Consider the following 27385-nt stretch of genomic DNA (forward strand, 5'->3'; position numbering starts at 1 on the left):
GATAAAGACTATTTATCCAAATCATGAGTAAACCAGCCACGACTCCACCTACTGTAAGCGCTGTTTTTTCATCGATGATTTTTAGCTGCAATATGTGGTGGCACTTGTGGTTGTGCGTCAGTATGTCATAGCGACTGATTTACGACACCCATTGTCTGAAGAACATTTAATTGCAAAGGATCATTACCCTGGAGCCATGACATCTATTTGCTTAATTGCTGTTATTTATAAGATGTTGATCCCCATTTTTGTGTACGTCCACCGTCTGCCATCCTGCTAATGAATTACTGTTTACATTTATATTTATTACTTACTAAATGTCAGGTGACCTTGGCTATATAAGCCTTGATCCAGAGTGATTGAAAACAAAAGAAAGGTCTTACCCTTAGCCTAGCTAGGGTTAGGCTGGGTGCTCCGGGGCACCTAGACAACAACCACAACCACTATGTGCTGACCAGGCACATAGTGTCTTTTGTATGTATCTACATGTATAAAGTAAAACTGTATATACCGCAAGCCATTGTCTCCAAGTTGTCACTTCCTACTGAGAACCATACGTCGTCCCCTTGCATATACGAGTGTGCAAATTATTCATTAATCAATGTCAGACCGACATGCGTTGTTAATTTGGTGAGGATAACCCTAGCTCGAGGGGCTGCTAAATATCGTCATTCCCCCACCATATGTGATGACGGGTAAGGGACATCATTTAACTAAGATAATAAATAGTGGGATCGTACTCGGGGCTTATATCCCCTCAAAACAAAAAAGTGTGTTAGTGGCTCCCCTGCCTGAAAACCCAGGTCATATGTTTTGAGTCGTTCAACATTAAAAAATGTTAGTTTAAATTTGGTTACTGAATTCAATGATATAAAAGATAACTTATATGCTGTACCTGATCTTTCCACACTTATTATTGAAGTCTTGTTTAGGGATGCACCAGAAGATGCCTTCGAGATATTACCAGGTCTATCAATTAAATGGCTCAAGGTACACGAGCGTCAACGTTGTAGTATTATTCATATGGGAGTATCACCCGTTGCAACCCTTAAGGGGGTCCAAGTTAATAAAAGTGAAAACATTTCTCTTACTTAGATATTTATGCCGTATAATATACATTTAATAAGGTTGATGTATACTCTCAAAACAATGAAGCAAGACCAATTAAAGACTATTATATGATTTAATAATATACATTATGGGTTTTTATCCGGTGCTAGATGAAGCATTTGAAAAGATGGATACTGTTGATGGATTTCGATTACATCAAATAAGCGACATAAAACATCGAAAAGAGAAGCAGAGGGAGTTGAGACTTGGATTGTATAAAAAGTATCGCAGAACTGTGAATGCTCTCGACGGAGTTGACACTGCGCTTGTAATAGCTGGCATGGGACTCTGTGTAGCCGGTGTTGGTTTATTATCAACTATGATCGTCGCGCCTATCGTACTTGGCATGGAAATAGCGGCCGGTGTCTCAGGACTGGCAGGAATAGCGATAAAATATATTTCTCCTAAGTTGCAAAAGAAAGCATTAAAGTTGGTGAGTGAGTGAGTATGGTTTTATTGCGCTTTTAGCAATATTCCAGCAATATCACGGTGGGGGACACCAGAAATGGGCTTCACACATCGGGAATCGAACCCGGGTCTTCGGCGTGACGAGCCAACGCTTTAACCACTGGGCTACCCGACTGCCCCTAAAGCATTAAAACATGATAGTATTCCGATAGTTCATAGAACAGGGGAGACAACAAGCGCGTCAATTATTCCGTGCCAAAACCAATGAACTGGTTGGAGATTAAAAATAGATTATTTCCTATCGTTGGATCACATTTAAACGAATGCTTACATAAGTCTATAATAATGCTCTGGGACAAAATTATAAAATGGCGTGAATTACCAAACGGTATATATTATATCAGTGATATCAAACCAACCAAATACTGTCATCAATTGTTTCTTTCCAATTTCGAAAAAGAGTATATAGTCTGGTTTCCTAGTAGAATGAACGAAGAACTTAATAAAAATGTTGAACATCACTGTACAAAATAATGGCATGCGTATGAGTAAAAATAATAGAGAATATTTTCATTAAAATTTAGTTTAGTCTCATGACGACCTTTGAATCGCATCATCATTTTTTGTATAAAAAATTCCCTCTGTAGTAGCAGTAGAGGTATATAAATGTGGCTCCAGTGGCAGTGGTCCAGAACCATCATTACCTATACTACTGTTTTCATTAGAAGGCCTTATATAAACCAAACATGATGTCCCTATGTAAACAACCATGCTACTCAGTGACCTTATGTATGACTTGTGATGACTTTGACTTTGTATCATAAGTATTCAAATAATGTAACTACTACATGCATAAGATATTTATCTGCAGGAAAAAGCATTCTAGTTAAAATTACATACTTTATGAATGACCTCCACTGTGAATTTGACCTAACACATAGGTCACTCACACTATTTCCTGATCTTAGTCCTGCCCTTAATATGACGAACCAAGTTTCACTGACCTACAATTAATCCTTGTTGTTTAATGCCCCACTCAGCAATATTCAAGCTATATGACGGTGGTCTGTAAATAATCAAGTCTGGCTCAGACAATCCAGTGATTGACATCATCAAACAAGTCAGTGAGCCTGACCACCTGATCCTGTTAGTCGCCTCTTACGACAAGCATGGGATGCTGGAGACCTATTCTAACCCGGATCTTCACAGGTCACAATATATACCTATCAAAACAATACCATGGAACTGGGATTCAGAACGTTGTGCTGTAATCTGTTGCATTACCAACTGTAGTTGTCAATAGTTACTGAAGCTCACCTTTCACATTAAACTCTTAAAAATTCATACATTGCAGCTTAACAGAAATATAGATATTAATGTTTACACAGGATATTTCCCTTCTGTTATTTTGGTTACCTCCAGACACTCTTGTTGTCTGACCAGAGTCAAAGTCAAACTTTTTGCATGGAAATGAAGTCTAAAAATCCCTAAATAGCAAAATTGTAAATTTTCTAATAAATTGTATATTTATATACTTATCCTATCCCACACTTTGCATTTCTTCTTACACTTTGATCCTAGTGTGGAAACGTCATAGAACAAAGTTTCCAGCTTCAAAAACACCACTCACCCCAAAACATCACATACATCATCTAGGCCCCACTGTGATCATGGGTAACGAACCACTGCAATCCCGTGCGACATGGCCCCTGCGATCTGATCACCTGAGGTATCAAGCACCCTTATTCTCAATCTAGAGCATACAAGCTAGTGTAACTGTGATGCGGGGGTGGTTAAGTGAGTGGTTAGCGTGTGAGATAGGATAAATATATAACTATACAATTTGATAAGGGAGATACAGCATTACATTTGGATTCATGAGTTCCTTGGTTTCACACAGGATGCCGTTTCAAAGAACAACCACTTAACTATGAGCCAGGCGAAACCTAATCGGTCACAACTTTACCTCACCCCGTCCCCGGCCAGTAGGTCCTACAAGACAGACCTCACAATTACGATCCCAAGGATGTAAGGCAGACCAGCTTGGCATCTCTTTTTTTGGCTCATCAAACCAAGCTCAGGTAGGGAATGAATGTATGAACAAGAAAAGGAAACGATCAACAATACCCATTTTTCACACGGGTCTTCGATCAACTACTGAGAATCACATGTGCAAGACTGAGGTGGGCAGGTAGGGATCAGGATTTTAACAAATGGAGGTACCAGATGGTGGCCTCTATTGACATAGACCAAAGTCCCAACAGACAAGCATATATACCCTCCCTCTGGGAACTTGTCTTGGAAACCCAATAGAAAATAAGCAATAAAGAGAATAACTTCAAGAATTTATTGCAGCATATACAGGAGACCAGGCGCAGGACTTGTAGCATGCTGAGCATCCTCATCTGCGTTGTCTGGCTGCTGTGAGCTGTTGGACCAAGACAAGAGGGCCAAAGTGATAACAACCTTGGATGTCGTCGACCGAGACATCCTGAAGGTAGTGGAGAGCAAAGACCGTGTCAGTCTGCAGAAACATCCTTCAATGATGGCTAAGGGTGTGCATTTACTATGCAATGCCAGTTTGGAAGCCACTGCCCTCTTCTCATGACAAAGCAACTGGGGGTGGTAGTCCTTCAAAGGTGTAGGCCCTGAGGATGATAGAACGCAGCCAAAAGGAGATGGTGGTTCAAGATACCACTAAAGATGTAGCCGTTGATAAGGGGATGAAAAAATGCTTGCAAGAGCGACGAGATGCCTTCAAGTAGATCTTCAAGGCTCGGACTGGACAAAGCGTGAGGTCTTCACCGTCATCATGTCCCAAGATCGATGAGGGTGGTGGAAGGGTATATAGATGATCCGGTTCTCCTGGGAGCTGGTTCCTAAGAATATAGTCCATGACATAACAAGACTTGACCATGTTGACGACGTTCGAACCAGACTCTACTGAGGACTAAAGCATGAATCTCACTAAAATGGGTTGCAGTAGTCAGAGCAGGGAGGAACGCCATCTTGAATGTAATGAGTTCAAAGGTCTTATCTGTAAGTGGTTCATACCAAAGACAAGTGACAGAGGATAACGCTGAGATCCCATGATGTGCTCTAAATCGGGATGATTGGTCCACAAGGTGGTATGAGAGAATCAACGCCTGAAGCTCAGCGACAGTGGAAACCTTGGAGCCAGTAGTCATGGTAACGACTGAATTAATAGCCGCGAAGTAGGTAGATAAAGTAGAACCTTTCAACCACCTGGTAGAGCGGAGATGTTGGAGGTATTCAGCTTTTATCTGATGAGACGCAGAAGTATTGCTGAGCAATAACTTTCACATGCCTTCCACTTGTGGTCGTACAAAACTTTAGTAGAGTTCTTACCACCTTCTGAGAATAACCCTTGGCTACAAGAGATCTCTGGAGATGCACCAAACGAAAAGATGGAGAGTGTCTGGAAACTGGTATGGCTTGTCTGAGTGTGGTTGCAGAAGGAGGTCTGGTCGCAGAGGAAGAGGATGGTAATCTCAATCAGTGACGTTTACGAGGACAGTGAACCGTGGAAGGAGGCCAGTTGGAGTATATTCATAAGCATGGAGACCTTCCCACAACACAGGTAAGGCATCGTAATCCAATGCTAGTGGATCTGGTATGGGAGATATGAATCTCGGCAACTGGTTGTTGAAGCGGGTTGCGAATAGGTTGAGGTCTGGGGTTTGAAAAAGGCAACAGATCCGGAGAAAGACTTGAGGGTGGAGTTGCCACCTTTTTCAAGACCTCAACCTCAACCCATTCTGACGGGGATCGTTGGTCTGGGCGGGAATATGCCTGGCCCATACCTGGATGTAAAGGGAGTCGATGAGGATAAAGAACAAAAACGTCGTTCTGAGGAGGGAGGCAGACTTGGTTTACCCCATCTTGTTGGTGTACAAGATGACAGATGCATTGTCTGATTGGATCATGACTGGCGACGATTGAAGAAGATTCGCCCAATGAGTGATGGCAAGAATGACCACTTTGAACTATAGAGGAGGATCAAAGGATGCACTGTAGCGGGCATAGGTTTTAATTGACCCCACAGAGTGAGGACTTGCCATTGCCGGAGAAGTACCGGCTGTCTGAGAGCCAATGGTACAGGTCTCTGTATCTTTGCCCACCTATCTCCTGAGAAAGATATTCGTTCTCCCAGGGTAGAAAAGGGCGCTGATAAATTGGAGGCACTGATAAATTGGACATGCTGAGTTGGGACACATCGATCAACCATCCGAGTTGATAAAGTAACTTCCTTGTAAAGTCTAGATGTTTCACCAGTGTCGCTGAGATGGCATACAGTCGTCTATGTATGCTTTTCGAAAACAATGCCTTGGAGATGCAGGAACTGAGACGGGTGAATAACCACGGGGCCGTAGAAATTCCAAATGGGAGCACCATCCACTGATGGTGCATCCCGTAGAAGGTGAAGCGAAGGTGGAGGTGAATGGGGATGTGGAGATGGGGTCGAGGCTGACCATGCCTGGTTGCATTGATTGTGCATATGGTTGCATTCATGCTGAAGTGTGGCAGAGCGTCCAGGTATTGTGAGTTGAAGCCCTTCATGTTGAAGATCGACCGCATCTGGCCGCTGTCTTTCTTTAGAACAATGAAGATCGGGGAATAAAAACCTGGAACGGAAGGGACGGAACTAAGACATTCTATTGCATGTTTCACAACCAACATACCTATGACCTCTGTGATGGCCGACATGTAGCAGGGAACGTAGACATTGTGCCTGGGACAAAAAGTGACCGGAGGTGGAGCCATTAACAGGAGTCTGTAACCTTAATCCATTGTCCTAAACACTGAATGTACCAGGTGGGAAAAGAGGAATAATCAATGTGATGATCCCACGATGTAGGGAGAATAGGACGATCCATACAATTGATAGGAGGGGAACGTTGAAGTCATCAAAGTGGAATGGACGAACGGTCAGTCCTTGAAGGAGAATGGATTCTAGATCCTTGACGACGTCTATCCATAGGCGACCGAGGATGAACCGGAGAAGTATGACAACCCGAGGTGACATGACAGTCTCCCGTACTATAGTCCTGATAATCATGATTAGAAGAGGAAGAATGTGGATGAATCCGGGAACTACATCGAGCATCATCCCTCCTCTGTTGACAGAGGCCTGTTGATCCCGAGAGAAACGTTGATCCATGGAAGAATGATATTTGATGATGATCCGTATGTCAGGCAGGTGAAGTTGTACGAGGGGTCGATTTCACGATTGGAATGTGTATCGATGTGCCGATCTGCTGAGGCATCAATATGTTGATGAACTGTAGAATGAAGATCCCTCGGGTTTCAATCTGTAGAAGTGGCGAACTGCCGAGCAACCAAGGTACGATCCAGCGAACATGATAATCCAACAAAGAACAGTGAATTTCCACGGATAATGGTGAAATACTTTGATCTGTCGATCATGTCGATCCCTTGTTTGCTCATGATCCTATGAATGATGATAATCCTGTGATGGAAGCTCCGTCATTGGTAGGCGATTCAGACAAGGTAGCACACTCTTGACATCGTGTAGCAAGAACACACACCATTGACCATCACAACAAGAAATATGTGAGTCGAGTGGGGAAAACAGGCGATGACAGTCTGTGCAGAGGGGGCGTGACGGCTACATATGTAGTTTTTGTTGGTAACTTCCGTCCATTTTAGAGAAGTGTCCTTATTGCTCACCTGGATATTTACGGAATCATGAAAAAAAATACATTAGCATTGTACATGTATATAATACTGCAAATATGTTTACTTCTCTAGATACAAATGTAGCATAAAGATCAGGGCCCACTTGCACAAAGCGATCTTAGCGCTAAGATAATCGTAACTCCCATACTTTAACATAGGCTTACAATAACCATAGCACTAAGATCGCTTTGTGCAAGTGGGCCCTGAACCGTTTCCGTGTTAGATCCAGGATCTAAGTTTCCAAGGCAGGTCCGGACCCCAGGGCGAATCCTATTGGAATAAATGTATTATTCTCTTCATAACAAATAAATGTATGCAATGTATCTGTTTATAATAGGGTGGGGATAATACCGGGTTTCCATGTTATGGTCAAGGTTCTAACTCCTTTGGGAGTGCCGGACACATGAACAGAAGGGCCTGTCCTGATAGCATATGTGTATTTGTCTTGTTATACTAAGCAATTACATGTATACATGTAAATGGTAATAGGGTGGGGATCTCAACTGTTTCCAAGTTTTCACCCAAGGACCTAATCCCTAGGGTTGTGGCAAGACCCCAGGCTCAATTCTCATATCATGATTGTGTTTGTCACTTTATGCCCAGTAATTGTATATATGGTTATGTTTCAAATATTTCAAAGTTATGACCCAGGGGTTTAGTCTCCAAGGTCGGAGCAAGACCCCACAGGCAATGCTGGTAGGATATGTGCATTCCTCTCATTATACTAAGCAATTGTGCATATGATTATATGGTGGGGATCTTAACTGTGTCCAAGTTATAAACTCTCTTTGGCCCCGCCCCTCAGCCCCTGGCGGGGATGTCAGCCTTTCCTTTTGTACATTTTGAATTCTCAACACCGGAGAATGCTTCCAACCTGATATGGTTGATATCTATCTCTTAGTTCCAGAGAAGAAGTCATTTAAAGCAATATTTAGCCAAATTACCCCTATTTGGCCCCACCCCTCAGTCTCCTCGGGGTCAGTACTACCATTTGTACAATTTGGAATCCCCACCACCTAGGGATGCTTCCAGTCAAATTTTCGTTCATTTCCAGCTAATGGTTCAGAAGAAGAAGTCCTTTGAAAAAACTGTTGACAAACGGACGCCACGGTATGGCATAAGCTCACCTTGGTCCTTCAGACCCGGCGAGTTAAAAACAAAATGTATTCTCTGTTCAGGTAACGTCTTAACATCAGACAAAAGAATTGAGAATGAAGATGCGGGATATGTCAATTGGTCAGATCTCAGGGGTCGTGTTGCACAGGATTTAGTGGTGCATGATCCATGATCACAGAGTTGACTTGGTGATGTATGGGATGTGTTGGGGGAGAGTGGTGTTTTTGAAGCTGGAAAGTTTTTTCTAGGATGTTTCCACATCAGGATCGAAGAATAAGAAGAAATGCAGATAGGATAAGTTCTAAAATGTCAGAAATTGACAACCTGGTCTTTGTGTATGCAAAGTTTCATTAAAGATACCTGTTAGTTTTAGAGATATGGTCCAGACAAACACACCACTATGAACAAAGTCAAAGTCAAACCTGTTGCTGTAGAAACAGGGGAAAAAAAAGAAATTCTAAAAATCCCTAAATAGCAAAAGGCATCACTTGACAACCAAGTCTTTGTGGTACAAAATTTCATGAAAGAATATCTAATTGTTTCAGAGATATGGTCCGGACAAAGGATGATTATGGAAGGACAGACAAGCTGATTACTATATCCCCCCCATATTACATACTAGTGGAATAAAAAGAATTTACCAAAATATTAGCACTGTTCCAGCAATAGCACGGTGTGGGACACCAGAAATGGCATCTTTGAGTTTGAGTCATTTATACAAACTTTTCTTCAGCTAATGGCCTTGAGGAAGATTCATCTAAAAAGTTTCCCATGGCTAAAAAAGAGATATTGATGCCCAAGTGCTACATGGTTTCAAAATCTAAGTGTGGTGATGGCTGCAGGGCAGCTGTCAGATTCCGACAAAATCTTAAAGCATCCCTATACATTGGGCTGTTGAATAATTGAAACTAATCCAAACACAGCATGACCTTCAGTTCAGACAGATATTACCGTATTCGACGTAATAAGCGCCCAGGGCGCTCTCAAAATTAGAAATAGGGGGCTCTTATTAGAATATTATTTTTGTGAAAAAAGAGAGATGAAAGATAAATTTTGTGGTTCGTGCTGACAGCCTGAAATGTTTATATACGCTAGATATATTTTTCTGGAATTTAATTGCCCATAATTAAGGGTGCATATAACACACGAGTGCGTATTATACGCGAATAAATAAGTCTTTTGTACATTGAACAATCGGAAGGGGTGCTAATTGGGATTGTTCACTAGCCAATATATTTGCAAATATCGCCGTGGGCGCTTATTAGAGCGGGGCGCTTATTACGTCGTATACGGTATACCTTCAATCAATATCAATTAACGAAATCCTGAGCTATAGCAAGCAAAAGCCTTCATAAATACCTAATGTATTTTTTGTTGTTGGTACAGTGTTAACCGATCATGATATAACAGTTTTCATATAATAATCAGATCCACAGCAAGTGCTTTCATAATCATCATGGTTTAATATACAGTCGTGCCCCGCTTATACGGACTTCAGATATCCGGAAACCTCGGTATAATAATTACTGTATAAATAATTACTGTATAAATTTACCCGTATATCCGGAAATTCAGTTTCCGGAACCGGACGGTCATTTTCATACACAAAACACTGAAATGCACTGAAAATTGTCTCACTTATCCGGACAGTACACTTCCGCTGGTGGTAATATCTTTGATTCGTGAGAAGTCAATTAACCAGTGACACCGAGTTACGTTTGAGACGAGCTTGTTTATTGTACATGTAATCCCCTTCGATAAATATGGCGTCTGTGGAGGTCAGAGGTCAAAGTTGAACTTCATTACGTATTACGAGAACATTACGAGGCATTGTTTTATATCTAGGGATTAAGATTACCTTGTGTATTTTCTCGTAAACTAAGCCGGAAACAGCAATCAGCTGTACACACGTTTTCTTGGAATCGACCGGTGATTCGGTAAAGACACACCCAATGATATAACTTTATAGGATTTTTAATGCAAGGATCGACAACAATTGTATCTGAAACTTTTTTTTTTATCAGGAATAATATATTCCATTTTTGTCTTAATTATATGCAGCCTGTACTAAACATATTTAAAATAATAATAACCCTAAGCGAAGCAGCTGATCGCTATTCTCGGGTATTATTTTTTACATGGAACCAGTCTGACCAGTCACCGTCAAGGCTCACGCGCACGTGATCGCGTGAATTTCAAGTTGACATAGAATCGTCCAACAAAAACAAATATGACTTTTAACGAGTCAAAGTGTGTCATTTATGATATATGTATCCATTCTCTGTCAACTAAAGTTCGTTTCAAGGCGTCAATAGCGGTATTCTGACCGTGGTTGCTGTTAATAATGGTGAGTTGTGCGATCTTCCGATCGCTTCACACACGATTTCGCCGAAATTAATAAAAACAATTGGTATGAGGAATTTTGTCATGAGTTGCATAATTGAAGGGAAGTAACTCTTCCAGTAAGAAGCTGGTTTCAGTTATACGGAAATTCGTTTATACTGGAAGCAAAATACGAGACATAATACAACAAATACAAAAACAAACAGAATACAAAGCGAAGAAAAAATGGATGGAAAGATTTTCCAACGAAGAATCCAAAGGTATATTTGTATGCAAAATAGATGTCTCCGAGTTGTCCCTAGAGGAAACACAAAAGGGGTTGGATGCATTACACGCAACTATACTCTTCAAAAAAGAAACTTGTAACTGAATTTCAAAATGTAATATAATGCGATTGTTTCAAAATAGGACACAGAAACCATAATTGAAACACTGTTTGAAGATCAATGTACACAACGTTCAAAACATTAATCGTGTCACCTAGACCGACATACGTACACGATACAGTTAATGTCACAGGGGTACAGAAAATGTCAGTATCGGTTGTGCCCACCACGTGCATCAATCACCGTTTGACACCGACGACCCATAGATGCAATCAAGTTGGGTGACTGGGCTTACCGAGGTATTGTCTGGATGTTGTTGTGCTGTAAGAAGTCCTGACAAACACGTGCAATATGCGGTTCAGCGTTGTCCTGCTGGAACTGTCCGCCATGAGCGTTGATGTGAGGAAGAACGTAAGGCTGTAGGATCAAGTCTCTGTAACGCACACCTGTCAATGCACCTGCCACATGCATGAGAGGCGTCCTACCACCGTGATGAATTCCGGCCCATACCATGACACTCCCGCAAACAGTTGGGGGCGCCACGTTCACCCCCACGTCTGTAGACACGTGCGCGCCCATCAGCACGTGTGAGTAGGAAACGGGACTCGTCAGTAAACAGTACATTTCTCCACCTTGCACATGCCCATCTAACCCTCTGTTGGCACCAAAGCAGACAGTCCGCCAGATGATGTGGGGTCAATACATGACGTCGAACAGGTCTTCGTGCAAAAAGTCCAGCCTCCCTCAGTCTGTTGCGTACCATTTGATCTGATATTCTGCGTACCCCAGGGATCTGTGTGGTTGTAGACGTGGCTGTGGTAGTGCGGTCTCGGAGGTGTCGGAGCTTGGGTTGTGCTTGGGTTGTCACCCTTGGTCTTCCTGACCTTGGTCTGTCGTCAACTCTGTTGGTGTTGTATCGGGTCCACAGTGCGGAGATTGTCTGTCTGGATACGCCAAAGTGCCTGGCCACTTCTTGCTGAGTTGCTGCAGCTTGTAATCTCCCAGTGGCGTTGTTCCATTGAGCTGCATTCAGTCTTGGCATTCCGTCACCGCCTCCACTGCCGTTATAAGGACTGTATGAACAGGCGTTGATGTGAATTTTTATACCCATTCAGCAAGGGGGCCTGGATGCCTAAATGCAGGATCCTGTGCTGCACATTTTTTTACATGCGGTTGCGTTTGGATGAAGCTGTAAAATTGATCCCCAAACGCTACGTTTATGTCCTTTGCATGTGTTTTCACCAATTGTAGACACATCATCTTTCTGTTTGACGTATTTGGTTCTCATTTAATGTAATTATTTTAGATATTTGGCAAAAAGTGGTTTTACATCTATGTCAAGTTTCTTTTTTTGAAGAGTATATATTCCTTCGGATGTGAGATATATTCCATAGACTATACTAGAGACTTTCCTGGTGTGCTAGATAGGGAAAACCTAGTGGAATAGACAATACAGCGTCTGTAGGAGAAAACGCATGTACTTGGGTATACAATAGGAACAACAGAACTATTCTTGCACCATCCAAACAACCAACAAAAATATCCAAGGCAGATACAAACCCTTCCATACTTCTCCCAAGCACAGAATACATAGAATGGATATTCCGGAAAACAAATCCCATAGAATTGGGAACGAAGTCTCCCAGTTCCAAGCAATAGAAATGAAAACCAAAAGACAAATGTCCACTCTTTCAAGATCCAATAGAGAACAAAGATTGCAAGACATAGAAGACTGGTTGGATAGCAATCTATGGAAAGAAAATATTGCAAAAATACACGAACAAAGAATACAAAAAGAAACTAGAAAGAGTCCAAAGAGACAGTTCTGCAAATCAACCTTGGAAAGGGCCTCCCTACATAAATGTAATCCTTGGAATACTGGAATACAGTATTGGACTACCAGTGTGTGCATAATACATGCGTACAATGAGCTTTGATTTTATTTCATAACGCGAAAATGTTATCATGAGCACACAACATCGGAAGAAGCATGTCCACAAATCCCATACAGAAGTTTAGTAAAATCTAAATATTTTTTACATTTGTATACTTATCCTGCATTACTCCTTAATGCATTCACTGCTTACTTACGACAACTAGAAGGACAGCGCTGCAAAGGTCCTGGGTGAAGAAATAAAGTTGTTGTTCTCAAGTCCCAATCAGTGGCCTTCCGTCGCTGTCCTGTGACCTTGATGACACCTAAGGTCATCTTCACATCACTGCCTGTCGCCCAAGCTCTTAGAAAAAACATACTTTTGAGGTTTCTGAAGCCAAAGTGGGGAGGCAAGTCTTACGACAGGTGGGCCTTAAGCGTAGTAATGCAGGATAAGTATACAAATGTAAAAAATATTTAAATTTTACTAAATTTTTTACTTATCCTGCATTACTCCTTAATGCATCTGTATCGGACGGTTTGGAGGTGGGTAAACCTTCAGAATACAGAAACCTCAATAATTCACACCCTGCAATATGACACCAGTTAGTCGATAAAACGTGAAGCGGAAAAGTTCAGAAAAGAAACAAAACGCCATTACGGTAGGGTTGTTCAAAAATCAAAAAGATTGAACATAGGAATTAAAGAGAAATTCCCTATATACACGCTAAGTAATAAAGAAAATAATAGCTATTCAGCTAATTCTTAACTTACTACGTCATCGAGCCATCGCTGACAAACAAGATTGTCTAATATTCTTCCACTGGCGGCAACTGAGTGACTGCACATGGAAGTTGACTGGCTCTGTATAGGGCGAGTTCATTACTTGCGTCAGGGGTTGGCAACCTGCAGGATAACAACCAGAGGGCCAAACTTCGAACGTCTTCGACATCCTCGAGAGCCCCAACGCGAAGGTTATGACTAACGAAAATATGTGTTGAATCTCCAGAAATATCCTTCCGTGATTGTTCCAAAACCACAATTGCCGTGTTGAGCCCTGGTAAGGCTGACACCTTGAGATCTTGAGGGTAATTCGCTCTCGGCGAGTTCCGTTTGGCGATCTCGTAGGCCTGAAGGATTACTGCTCGTAACCATAGAGATATGGTGTTTGCGACTATGCGACTGACTTCGGTCGTTGACGAAGTAAATAAGGGTATCAATGACCGCTTCCTTGAACCACGCCTAGTCTTGGAGCGTCGAATGAAAACTCGAACTGCTCGCACCGAGCCCAGGAGAACTTCACCATGTACGATTCCCACAATAGTCGATATCGGTGGGATGGAGAAGGAATGGTCGGGTTGGCCTGGTAGTAGATTTTAGCAATAAAATCTCAGCATAATCCTAGATGTCCCGTTCCGTGCGTCCCATGCTCAAAACGGATCCGGGTTGAGTCGATCACATGTAGTTCGCTCACCCGTACCGCCATTGCTAATGCCAAGAGAAACCATTCTTTCCTTGGTGAGGTCATGAAATGAGGCAAGCTCCTCACAGCGATAGCCCATTCGCGGAGCTCTCTATACTATACCGAGAGTGTAACGAAGGTGCCACGCGCTGGGAAGGAGCTTGAAAATGAGGATGCAATGAGGGGCTCAAAGGGGGCCCTCGCAAACCCCGAAGTCCGAATCAGGTGGGTGGAACTTGGCCTTCTGATCCTCAAGCCTGAATGAGCATAATATGGCCTGTAGTTCCGTGACCTTAATCACATTGTGATTTTCCGGAAACGGCCAACACTAAGATAATTGCAGCCAATTACGTAGTAATGGTGCTACCTTCCAAGTGTTTTTTGGTACGCAATGTAGGAGGTATTCCTCTAGGAATTGTGACGCAATCGTAGGGTCTTGATTTTTTTCTTCCCTGTAAAAAGTCTCAAGTGATCCCCACTTGTCATCGTTGTCTCTGGGAGAGTAACGATGAACTAAAGCTATAGCTTTGCTGCCCGTGTCGAAATAACCCTTCGCACTTAAACACCTTTTAAAGACAAACCATGCGTGCAGACGTTGGGTGAGGCAATTTTCTGTTGAGGGTGGATGAGTAGGTTGGACCACTGTGAGAGGGGTAGTGAATCGTTTTAGATTTTTCCGAGCTTGACGAACTACCCTCTCGTCGGTGACCAGGGTGCGACCAAAGGAGAGATCGAGATACCTTGTCTCCTTGATCCCCTGTATCACCTTGGGAAGTAAAAGTGGTGGCAGAAAAGTGTTTTTTGCCCTTCCCAAGTGATACTGAACTCGTCCACCGCCCAAGTCTGCGGATCCGGCAACAGGGAGATATACGTCATGAGTTGGTGGCCTAGGCAAGTAATAAACAAGTCAATGTTTGGTTGCCTGAATTCCTGAAGCAGTAACTGGAATGCTTCTGTGAGAAATTTCCACTCGGTGGGAGCCACCCTGTCTGGACGTGATAAAGTATCGGCCAGTATGTTTCTACATCCGGGATGTGCTGAACTATGAACTTTAGTCACAGCCGATCCACTAGATGGAACAAATCTGAATGTCCTTAGAAGTAGAGAGTGGGAGTGTGTTGTTCCCCGATTGCACAGGCACCACACCGCAGTGCTGTTGTCTGTGGATATTGCGAGTCGGGCTAACTGTAGTTGATTCTGCCAGTATGATATAGCCAGAATTAAAGCTTCCAACTCCAAGTTGTTTATGTGCCACTCCCATTGAGCGCCGGGACATAGCCCTGAGCCTATCTGGTCTTGTAAGTGAAGACCACACGTCCACAAACAGGTGTGTATTCGGGGAAAACCTGAATAAAGAGACTCCGCAGACATTCAACGCCACAAATTGAGGCAAGGCTCTAGCTTAGTCGGTAGAGTGATGGCCTTGAGTGGATCCTGACTCCTGAAAAAATTGAATTGGTCGCAGTTGTAAGCGGCCCATGCTAGTTAACTCCTGTGCCGGGGTGATTAACCCTAGCAACACTTGCCACTGGCGAAGTGTGTGTGGTTGGTGTAGAGTAGATAACAAAAGAAGTAGAAACTTGTGCCATCTGTCCCTCGGTACAGATAGGATATCCTGGTCTGTCTTGAACAGGTCTCCAATGAACTGAAGTCAATAGGAAGGAGAATACTCCCGACTTCGCCTTGTTGATTGTCTATCCCAGTTATTGACATGTGTTGGTGATACAGTAGATCGCCCTCCATCTACGACTTGAACCAAGTGTTCGTCAAGTGTAGATTGTTATTGGCTTCATTACTCCTGTAAATAGCCATAAGTGTCACTGACATGTCAAATGGGAAATACTACCATTGGTAGTGAACCCCAATGAACTGGACCTGAAAAGTCTACGGTTGGGATGGATAGTCGAGACTGATCAAGAATCAAACGTTCGTTGAACACAGAGAGATTGTGGATCATTCTCATCTTGTCTGGGTCCTTCATGAGTACCAGGTAGGTGTGAGGATAAAACCCCGGTGTAAAGACTGGGTTGTGAACCCACTCTACAGCTCTTTTTACCAACAGTATGTCTATGTTGGATTTTCCCAATCAAACTGTGGTCAACGGTGGGGTTATCTCTACCCGTATACGGACACCATGATATAGTGCGATAAGTATGAAATCGTCCTTGAGACTTGTCTCTGCCAATCCCTTTCCCAGTAAGGGAATGCTGGTCTTCCCTGAGAAACACGCATCTAGGCTTATAATTCCCTGACTTGCCAGCCCGCTTAGACTTTCCAAGCTTTTCGGCAACTTGATGTGCGTGTCTGCGATCTGTTCGTTGAACAGGGGAGTAGATGACCAAGATTGACGTAATAGACTCTTGGGTGTAATGGTAATCTCCGTCAGAACGGTCTCAAGATGAATTTCCCTGTGGTCAAACTGACGCTGTAGGAAAAACACCATAGTTTGGAAGTGATCTAATCAGATAGGGTTATCCTCTAATAGATTCTGATCCACTGCAAACATTGATGATATTGGTCGCTTAAATGACGGAGCAAATGTGAGTTTTGGAGAAGTCTTCCTCCAATGACCTCGTGGTGTCCCTCTTATTTACCCCGTTATCAGGGGAGGGTGTTACTGACACAGGATGGTAAGCCTTTGGGCTAACGTCATTGTAGAGACCTCGATTGGTACGCAGACGCTGCGCTCAGCGCAGGTCTGAAATGTTGGAACAGCGCTAAGCTGATCGTGTGACGCCTGCGTAATAGGAGCGCTTTGGGTAGCAGTCAGACGCTGCACTCGGCGCAGGTCAATGCTGGATATGTTGGAACAGCGCTAAGCTGATCATGCGACGCTTGTGTAATAGGAGTGCTTGGGTAGCAGTCAGACGCTGCGCTCAGCGCAGGTCTATGCTGGATATGTTGCAACAGCGCTAAGCTGATCGTGCGTCACTTGCGTAATAGAAGTGCTTGGGTTGTAGTCAAGTGCTGCGCTCGGCGCAGATAAATCAGACACAAAGCTCAAAGGTATTGACTGGATCAAGGCTTGCGTCTAATCTACCCCCATCATAGCATCTTGATACGCTGGTGCTGTCGCCGACGTCACAGATTAACATACATGTATCTGGAAGTGTCCGGCGGCTGAAACAATAGGAGCATTACTATACTCACAAAATCCTCCAGTATTGTTGATTTCGGTGGATGGTGTACTTCTGCAGCCACAGGTGTCATAATACCTGCCGATAATAACGGTTGGGTGGTAGTGACCGAACCATGTCATTCGCTATTCTGCGATAGTGACATTCCTCTCGTCTCACGACGGAATAACTGCAAAATATGATTGTGAGTAATCTGCTTTTATATAGTAAACTCGTTGGATTAGAGATTTACACAAAAATTACATTTTGAATTTTGGCGAGCACATCTACGTGCATGCCTTGGACCGTGGATAAAGATCTTTGGGCGATTATTCCACGACAATATGAACACCACGCAAACATAAGTTACGCAATTAAACCATGGAAGAAATGGTACTGGAAGAATGCCATAGAATTGAACAGTAATCTATCGGCAAAAATACGAATTGCAAGGGTATACAATATTTTTATATACGCAATTCAATGTAAACCAAGGCTATTTACATTTAGAGATTGGAGAGCACATCTGCGCGCAAACCAACCAACGTGGATGATAATCTTTGTAAGTTTTTTTCCACGACAATTAATACAATGCTCAAAGGTATGTTACGCAATTAAACCCTTGTTGATGAGACAATATTGGAAGAGTGCCGAAGAATTTGAACACTAATCTATCGGCAAAATTATGAGTTGCAAGGATATACAATATTTTTGCATGCGCAACTCAATGTAAACCAAGGGTATTTATATTTTCATTTAGGGTTTGGAGAGCACATCTGCGTACAGACCAAACAACGTGGATGATAATCTTTGTAAGATTTTTCCCACGACAATTAGTACCACGCTCAATCATAAGTTACACAATTACGCCATTGTTGATGAGGCGGGTACTGGAAGAATGCCATAGAATTGAACAATAATCTATCGGCAAAACTACGAGTTGCAAGAGTATACAATAGTTCATATACGCAACTCAATGTAAACCAAAAAGACCAACAAAAACCTATTTAATGGCATAAACATAGGTACGCAATAAAAGAATTGTTGATGAAGTGGGACTGGAAGAAAGCCGTAGATTTGATATTAATCTATCGGCAACCATATTTTTAACGAGTTGAAAAAGTATACAATAATTTGAGTATACGCAACTCACTGTTACGCCAAAGCTAGTAGTATTTAAGAACATAAGAATATGTTATACATACGTAGCTGAGAATTGTAAACAATATGACTACCTTGGCAGGCAAACAATTGTAACACAATTCAAAATGGGAGCGAACAACAATATTTTGGCAGGAAAAAAGACAAGAGTCTTTTCACGCCTAATTAATTCATATAAAACTACACAACATGGTGAAAGTAATATGAAAAGAATACATCACCCATCGCAGATCAATTTTTAAGATTGTAGACAAACTGAAGGTCTAAAATTAATCCAAAAGAAGAGCTCCGCTGGGACACGTCCTAGCTGTGCTGCGACAAGCAGTGATGTGAAGATGACCTTAGGTGTCATCAAGGTCACAGGACAGCGACGGAAGGCCACTGATTGGGACTTGAGAACAACAACTTTGTTTCTTCACCCAGAACCTTCGCAGCGCTGTCCTTCTAGTTGTCGTAAGTAAGCAGTGAATGCATTAAGGAGTAATGCAGGATAAGTAAAAAATGTGTAAGTTAGTCCTATTATTACACTATCTTGCTATAAAAGTGTTCATTGTGTAACTGGACTTTTGTAATCAGTTATACTACTATTCTCGGAGATTTCATTCAATTTTGTTTAGATTAAGTTTGGCACATTATAAATTATAGTACATTATAATTGTGCATGATCTGATCAGCTAATTACATCAATTCACCATAGGTTCGCCTTGAAACGAACCTTAGTCATTAAAGATACAAAGTCTTCGGTTTTCCTATTGATTCCAATGGAATTTCTTGTCAGTTATGATATTAGCCATGACATTAAGTATTTTTTAACCTAAATCACCCACAGATCAAGGAGAAAATGTGTAAACAGCTGATAGCTATTTCCGGCTTCTTTTACAAGACAAATACACATGTAATCTTAACCTCTGCGTACGAAACATTGTCCAGCATACAGTACACAAATACCATTGAATTTTTAAATCATCATGTCTAGTAATGTTTTATCGTAAATTTCATGTTTTCATTGACCAAATTTGCGAAAAGCAAAATAAGCACACAAACTCCTATTGCCGCCATGACCATAACAAACGAGATGTGCAGTAAAACAGTGCACATGAAAAGGGAAGTAACTGTACACAACATTGAATTGCATTGTTTCTGGGGTCGTGTGTTCTAGATGCGGAATATTTAAAGATTTGTTTTCCTTTTGAAAATGGATATAAAAACGAACCAGTGCCAAGTATCTAGCTGGCTTCCGTTTTTCTGTTGCTATTTCCATTCTATTACCTATCAGTGCTAATTGTGCCCATTGTCCATTGCCCATTACCAATCAGTGATAATTAAAGTCCTGGCTTGCAGTTGTCAATCAGAATCAACTATCAGCGCTAATTCAGTGTTAAGTGTTGGCTTCCATTTGTCTATTGCTAGTCAACTATCAGTTGGCTTCCCTTGTTAAGTTTCCACCTTTGTTATCTTATTACTCTTGTTGTTCTTACATGTATATATATGTTTTCTGCCTCATAGCATTTATTGGACTGCAAGCCCTCCAAAACAAAAATACCCAAAACCGACCTAAATTAATAAATCAAATACTTAAAAGCTCCAACGACCTAACTAAGGCAGGCAAACAAATAACCTTCTTGTGGATACCCGCCCACGTAGGAATATACGGTAATGAAAACGCCGATTAAGCAGCTAAACTATCCCTCAAAATCCCAGAAATAAGCTTAAACTTACCCATCTCAAAATCAGAAATTTAAAGCGTAAACTAGCAAAAAATCACCAAAAAATGGCATAACCTATATCTAAACTCAAATAGCCAAATCAAAAAAGTACTCAGCAAACCATTAACCAAACCAAACATTCTCCATCCATCAAAAAAAATCGACAGAGTAATCACTAAACTCCAAACAGGACACACCAACCTAAATAACCACCTAAAATTTTTTTAAAAAAACTCACTACAGGTAACTGCCCACACTGCAAACAACTGGCAACCCCAGAACACGCACTCATCCACTGCACACATTACCTAACACATCGAACCGCATTACAAACCACCCTCAATCTAAACAAGGCTCTCACTCTAGAAGCAATACTAAACCCACAAAATAAACTAGAAAACTTCAAGGCCTTAGGCGTATTCTTAATCAAAACGGAACTAATAAAACGCATCTAAAAACACAATAATCTACCAAATCAAAATCACATAAACAAACAAACATCCACCATACCCAGCTCCCTTAGTTCTATTCCAAATCTCAAAATTCCCAAATTCTATATAAGCAACCCCACACACCACTTTCGCCCCTTTCGGAAACACATTAAATGGCCTGGCCGGGCCCGTGTGCGAAATACGCATCAGTCGGAAAGCGCACGTTAAATCTCCAAAGTAAGTAAGTAAGCATTTATTCACCTGATGAAGAAGTAAGTATATACTCTGAAATGTTGTGTTCCTCATAATTTGGAAGCTGGCATCCACAAATTATAGAAGTACTAGTAACTCCTCATAGGAGGGTTTTCAATCATTGTCAACCAGACTGCAAGAGATAACACTAATACGCTCTATGGGGGAATTCAACCATTTATAAAAACCCTCACAGGGTTACACAGACGCATAGGAGGTTTATGACAGGAGTGTTTACCTGTGAGTTGCTCCTCTGCATCACATAGCATTGAGTTTTGAAAGTCATCAGCCATCTGCCAGTCCTTGGGCTGTAGCCAAGGAGCCAGATGTTGTGGTGCGGACAGCGAGGCACTGGCGACTGGCTCTGCAATCAGCACACAATATGCTAGTGACAGTCAGGAAAACAATTAAGATATTGAAGATACATATCATGATATGGAACGCCTACTGCCTACACATGATGGCCGTGTTTGAAGGGAGTGTTATAGTGTATCATGTACCTAAACAGACACAATTCAAGTGACCACTTTCCTCGGGTGTTTCCCTTGTATTATGTCATGCAGTGAATAAACCGACAAAAATAAGGTACAGATGAAACACCAGTGATAGTGTAATGGCGATAAATGTCTGTCAAATTAGTTTTGGGTGTCTAGATCAATATCTGGTGTTTCCACCATGTTGGGTATACATGCATGACACCTTGATGGCAGAATGTTGATTAACTTGCGTATGGTTGACATTGATATTGCCTGCCATTCTGCCTTTAAGAGATACCAAAACTGGGCCACGTTGGTGGGTGCTGGGTCTTTCGTAGGGCTTGGATGAGTCCCAGGTACCTGACCCTCTAATACCCGTCCCTACCCGGTCTACAAAGGTCTCAAGAGTTGGGAACAAAATGTTTGATTGTGAATAGTTTTACCAAACAGTTTTTCTGCATCTTCAGAAAGAAATGCGAACATTACCGACTTGTAGTGTAACCACTGAGCTATAGTGAGTTTTTGTCATTACACAATATATCACATGACCCACCATGGGTCTGGGTAGTACTGTGGCTACCCGGGTCCTACTCAGGACACACCTGACCCGAGTACCCGAATTACCCGTCCCAGCCCTAGTCTTTGGCGTACACTCTTTGCCAGAGGTCATCCCACAGATGCTCTGTTGGGGACATGTCAGGTGGCCAGTCCCATGTCCATATGTCTTCTTGTCAGAGGTCTGTCATCTTGCTGTTCACTATTTCTGCTGATAATTTTAGCAAACAGAATGATATGTCAACGCATCGCTGGCCAGTCAAATGTTCATTCACAAAAACCATACAGGCTACTTAGGATATTGACATCCCTTCCATTATCGTACCCACAACAAATTATCTGTTCATTGAGATTCTGTCTCGGAGGCATTTTCAAGTGTGTGCTTAGCTCAATTGCATTAGTGATTGTGAGTTCTCCTATAGGTGCACACACTTCAGCTCTTGTGTGCACGTGCATCAAGTGTTGTTCATGTATGATGTGAAATGTCATTGTGATTAGACGTTGCATTCAGATGCAGAACCACGATTTTCTATATGTACACCTCAAAGATAGCTACATTCAAATAATATAGTAGTTCCCTTATGTTTTGTCGGTTGTATTCATTGATGCATCCATTACAACATTTTGTATGTACTTTTTATATCATTTCAAGGTCAAATATGTAGTACTGTGAAACAAACTGACCTTGTTGAAGATGAGTGTCAATCTCCCGACAGAGCTGGTACAACTCACTGCCTTTCCCTTGCAAACGTTCACCTAGAAAAGATATTAGCCATACCTTACATCGACAAACTATTCACTTCCCTTTCGTAAAGCTGAGTGTGGTCCTACAGTTAAACAGGTAGGCGGCTATAGAGGCTGACATGGTCACACAGTTTTCAAGACTTTCTGTGATTGCAACTGGCACAGTTGTAACTAGCTAGATCAATTTTCAAGAGTTTTTATGGATACAGAATGAAATGATAATGATTTTAGAACAGGAAACAAACCCTACTCTCAACTGAACTTGGAAGTGATAATAAAACAGGAATAATCCTGAATAGCAACAGGCACACACAAGTTTCACAAAAATAAATTTGTTAGGAAGACTATAACAGCTTATTCAAACAAGGACAGAACCTGTAATCCTTAATTTCTAGATACTGGTTTTCAAACTTGAGCCACACCCATATCTCTCGCGAATGGCCCTCCTTCAATGTACCCATAGCTGGCTCTGTTTGTTTGTTTGTTTGTTGTCTAACATCCCACTCAGCAATATTTCAGCTATATGACGGCGGTCTGTAAATAATTGAGTCTGGACCAGAGAATCCAGTGACTGACATCATGAGCATCAATCTACACAATTGGGACACGATGACATACATCAACCAAGTCAGCGAGGCTGACCACCCGATCCTGTTAGGTGCCACTTATGGCAAGCCTAATTGCCTTTTACGGCAATCATGGGTTACTGAAGACCTATTCCATGGGTCTTCATGGGTCAGTTGGCTCTCAGATATAAATCAGATAATATGCACAATTTTGGAGAACAGTGCACCATGTCCATATCTGTGTGAAATATCTATGCTTGACGTGGTGTTTTGAACGTAATACATGTTTTCCCTAGTGATGTATGTAAAACGTGATCCTTGTGTCCATAGCACTTTCTCCAAAAATGTGTCTACACTGACATTGGAAGGGTGTATAGACGGAGACTAAACCTTTATCATCGAAACACTTTTAGGGAATGTTAAGATTTATTTGAAAATTGTACGATTAAAAACTACATAAACTTATTCTGGCAGGTAAAACTGGGAGCCTCTGGGTTACCTCTCTTCAGCTGGAGTTAAATAATTTTTTTAACTTATCCTGCATTACTCCTTAATGCATCTTTATCAGACAGTACGTAGGTGGGCATGCCAAAAGATGTGATTCAAAATAAATCTTCATCACGGTCCAAGTAAACAGTACAACATCCTGCGTGGAACCTGGAAACAATGGCCATTCATGTGAGAAGGAAGACAAGAATGTGAAGATACGAGAAAACCAGGTAAATAACAGTAATAGAAAATAGTGTGAGATAAAATCTAAAACTGACCTACCAAGCTAATGCACACAACATGTGAGCCCTCTAATCTAGGGTGATAAACACTGGAGAGTTCAATGAGCTAGCTCATGGGTCTGACATCCTCTAAGGCCACATCCCGTAGATAATGGCTGGCGAAGACGGTATCAGAGTGCCAAAAACACCCTTCCATTATAGACTTATTTATATGCTTCGTATGCCTGAAGAATGACCGCTCACAGCCATAGGGAGATAGAATTACAGTTGACCTCTGTCTGCGAAGTAAGGAAGACCAGATTAAACAGGCGCTTTCTTGACTTGCGCTGAGTCTAGGAACGTCAGAGAGAAAACATTGTAAAACCCGCACTGGGCATAATAACATCCCGCCTTCATCTTCAGTGACCACATTGATGAAAGTGGAGGGATAGTGAATGACCTGTCTGGCTGTCCTGGGAGTTGATTCTTGGCAATGAAATCCTAGCACAATCAAAGATGAATAACCCCATGAGCTCCCTGCTCTAACCGGACACAGCATGTAGTTTGCTGACCTGTGCTGCTGTAGTCAGCACCAAAAGAAAAAACGTTTTCTTGGTGAAGTCGTAACTAGATGATTACAATGGCTCGAAGGGAGTCGTCCGCAACAACTGTAAAATCTGATTCCATGCCGGGGGTTTCTGAGCTCCACAAACCAACTTCTCACTGGCCACCAAGGCGCAACCAAAATCAGAACTTGGTTCCGAGTGTCCCTGATCTTTTGGAGAACCCTTGGAACGAATACCTGAGACGGAAAAGCTTTAAGTCCTTCCCTGGGGACGCTGAGGGTGTTGACTGCCAGTGCTTGCGGATCCGGAACCGGGGAGATCTAGATCTGCAGTTGGAAGTTCTGACTGGTGGGGAAAGCAGTTCCAGCTCGACATTGTTGTTGTCCCAGAGACGCTGATAGCCTGACCACAGCCCTGAGGTCATGTGGGTCTCCAGACATTCAACTCCACTGTCCACCAGTGAAGATATGGTTGCAGGTGAACTGGGAGGACGATGGAGAGCGATGGGATCTGTTGCCTGATTGAGAGCGTGAGAAGCCGCTGAATCAGACATAGCTTGAGATGTTCCCTGGAGGTCAGGTCCTGCACGGAAGAGAGTAAGCCCAGCAGCACCTGCCATTGGAGAGGGTCAGGACTTGATGAAGAGCTGGTGTTGAAGTATCTTCACCCACCTGTCCCTGGGTTCATGTCCTGGTCTGTCCAAAACAGGCCTCTGATAAAATGGAGTGAGCTCTGACTTAGTCTCATTGACCAGCCACCCCAGCTGATTGAAGAGGCATTAGGTGAAATCCCTATGGCGCATGAGTGTTTCGGAGTCCAGGTGGTCCAGGAGACAATCGTCTATGTAGGACTCAAAGTTGATGTTCCTCAGGTGTAAATAGGCGGCAATGGGCTTGGTGATCTATGTGGCCATAGGGCCAAGGAAATTCCAAATGGTAGGACTGCCCACTGGTAATAGGCACCAAGGAGAAGAGCCGGAGGAACCATCTGTTGCTGGAGTAGCTGGGCACATGAAGGTATGCATCCTGGATGTCAAGACTGATCAGGGAATCGTTGGCATTGAGTCTGGTCCTGAGCAGTCTCAACGTGGACATCTTGAAGTATGGTGAACATTCTAGGTTGCATCAGCTGAAAATGGTGAGATTCTGAATCATGCAGAGTTTGTCTGACCCTTTCTTGGGGACCAGAAACATGGGGGGAGCAGAATCCCGGATGTCTGAAAGCTTCATGCACAATCTTCATGGGCTCCTTGTGAAATAGAATGCTGATGTTGTTGCACAGGAGTTGGCGTTGATGGGGGATGTAGGCATCTGCCAAGGGTGATGACTTCAGAGGAGTATCCCTTAATAACGAGAGAGAGTACTCTTGGTGGAGGATGTTGGTAACATATGGGTCTTCCAGTACGGATCCCAGTTGTTGGAGTCCATCTGTCCATTGCTTGCACCTCTGATCAGGCACCCTTGCCTTGGTGTCGATCACAGTGAGGCTGGTACTGCCCCGAAAGCTGGAGGAAGTCTGAGAATGGTCCTTGAGAGAGTTCTGGCAAGGTTGGTTCAAGGGCCTTCAGAGCCATCAAACTTGATACTCTAGCGCGTCAGTGATTGCACCATTCAACAAAGATGAGCCGGACCAAGCTTAACGGAAGAACTTCTCCTTAAATTTTCAATCCCAATCCATCAATGCAAGATAGCCAAAGCGCTGGGTTGTAGTGATTTCCGCCAGAGCAGCTTGTAGATGGTTCCGTATGTGATCCACTTGTCAAATCTGGTAAGCCATGATCCATCTCATGTGGTCAATACTGTACATGTTGGGGTTGATCTCCAATAAATCTTGATCTATAGCCCAGAAGGAGAGGGCCAGGGTAGAGATGGCCTTGAGAGAATGTAAAATTTCTGATTTGATAAATGTCCAACAAGTATCAGGCATGGTCGTCAGCTTCAAGGAGCCTGTCATGCGATGAAGGTCATCGTCAAGGACATGAGCGTTGTCAGCCACAATGAACAAGAGGACCAGACTTATCCTTCTTCTGATAAGGAGGAGCCTGCAAAGATAGAGTGAGCGAAAGCTTTGCAAAATGTCTGTCAAGGGCCGAAGTGAGTACTGTTAACAGAGAACTGGGAGGAAGAGATGTCGGGTGGGACCAGATAGTGTCCTTCCTGTCCACATCTGGTCCCGGGGACACCGCTATGGAAGCAAACATGTTCACCATCCAATAGGCGACTTGGTTCATTCCAAGATGTGTGTCCAAGTCTGGAGAGGGAGATTCATAATCTGGGACAAAGGCTCCCTCAGGAGTCTGAATGGTAGTAACGTTCATTTCTACGGACGTGAAAGTGACTCTGTAAACGGCGACGAGATCCGGACGATGTACCGCTGGGCCAAGAGGAACTGGGAGAGTTAGATCCATATGATGATCTAGCATGAGTAGAAGGCGGATAATCTCAGAAGGCATATGAGGAGAGCGCCAGTGGCGCTGCTGCCCGGAAAGGACAATGGTACAGAGAGCACTGAGAGTGGAATCAAGGAGCTGATAGCAGGCACTGATGGCGTCAGGACTGCCAATAGAGTTGGAGGCGCCAGTAGAGCCGACGTTGCAGGAGGCACTGCCATTATCACTGGCTCAGTAGACAATTAAGTCATAGGTGTAGCAGCTGGCATCAGGTGCTGCCGGCGCCATTGTCTGTTGAAACATGAACTGCATCCAAGCTTGCATTCAACTGGAATCCATAAAGTGAGTGAGTTG

General features: G+C 42.7%; 1 protein-coding gene across 2 annotated transcripts in view; it reads right to left on the bottom strand.

Annotated features, from left to right (window-relative positions):
- The window catches only part of LOC139477877 (leucine-rich repeat-containing protein 61-like), a 136935-nt gene that overhangs the window by 48783 nt on the left and 60767 nt on the right, over window positions 1-27385 (bottom strand). For both annotated transcript variants that reach the window (XM_071260310.1, XM_071260317.1), the window contains exons 6-7: window positions 22741-22812; window positions 21264-21389 (exon numbers count right to left, since the gene is read on the bottom strand). In XM_071260310.1, the coding sequence (XP_071116411.1) occupies window positions 21264-21389; window positions 22741-22812 (198 nt within the window). The remainder of the gene's footprint in view (window positions 1-21263; window positions 21390-22740; window positions 22813-27385) is intronic.

This window comes from Haliotis cracherodii, unplaced genomic scaffold (genome assembly GCF_022045235.1).
Source record: "Haliotis cracherodii isolate W230 unplaced genomic scaffold, xgHalCrac1.p SCAF_1, whole genome shotgun sequence".
NCBI lineage: Eukaryota > Metazoa > Mollusca > Gastropoda > Lepetellida > Haliotidae > Haliotis > Haliotis cracherodii.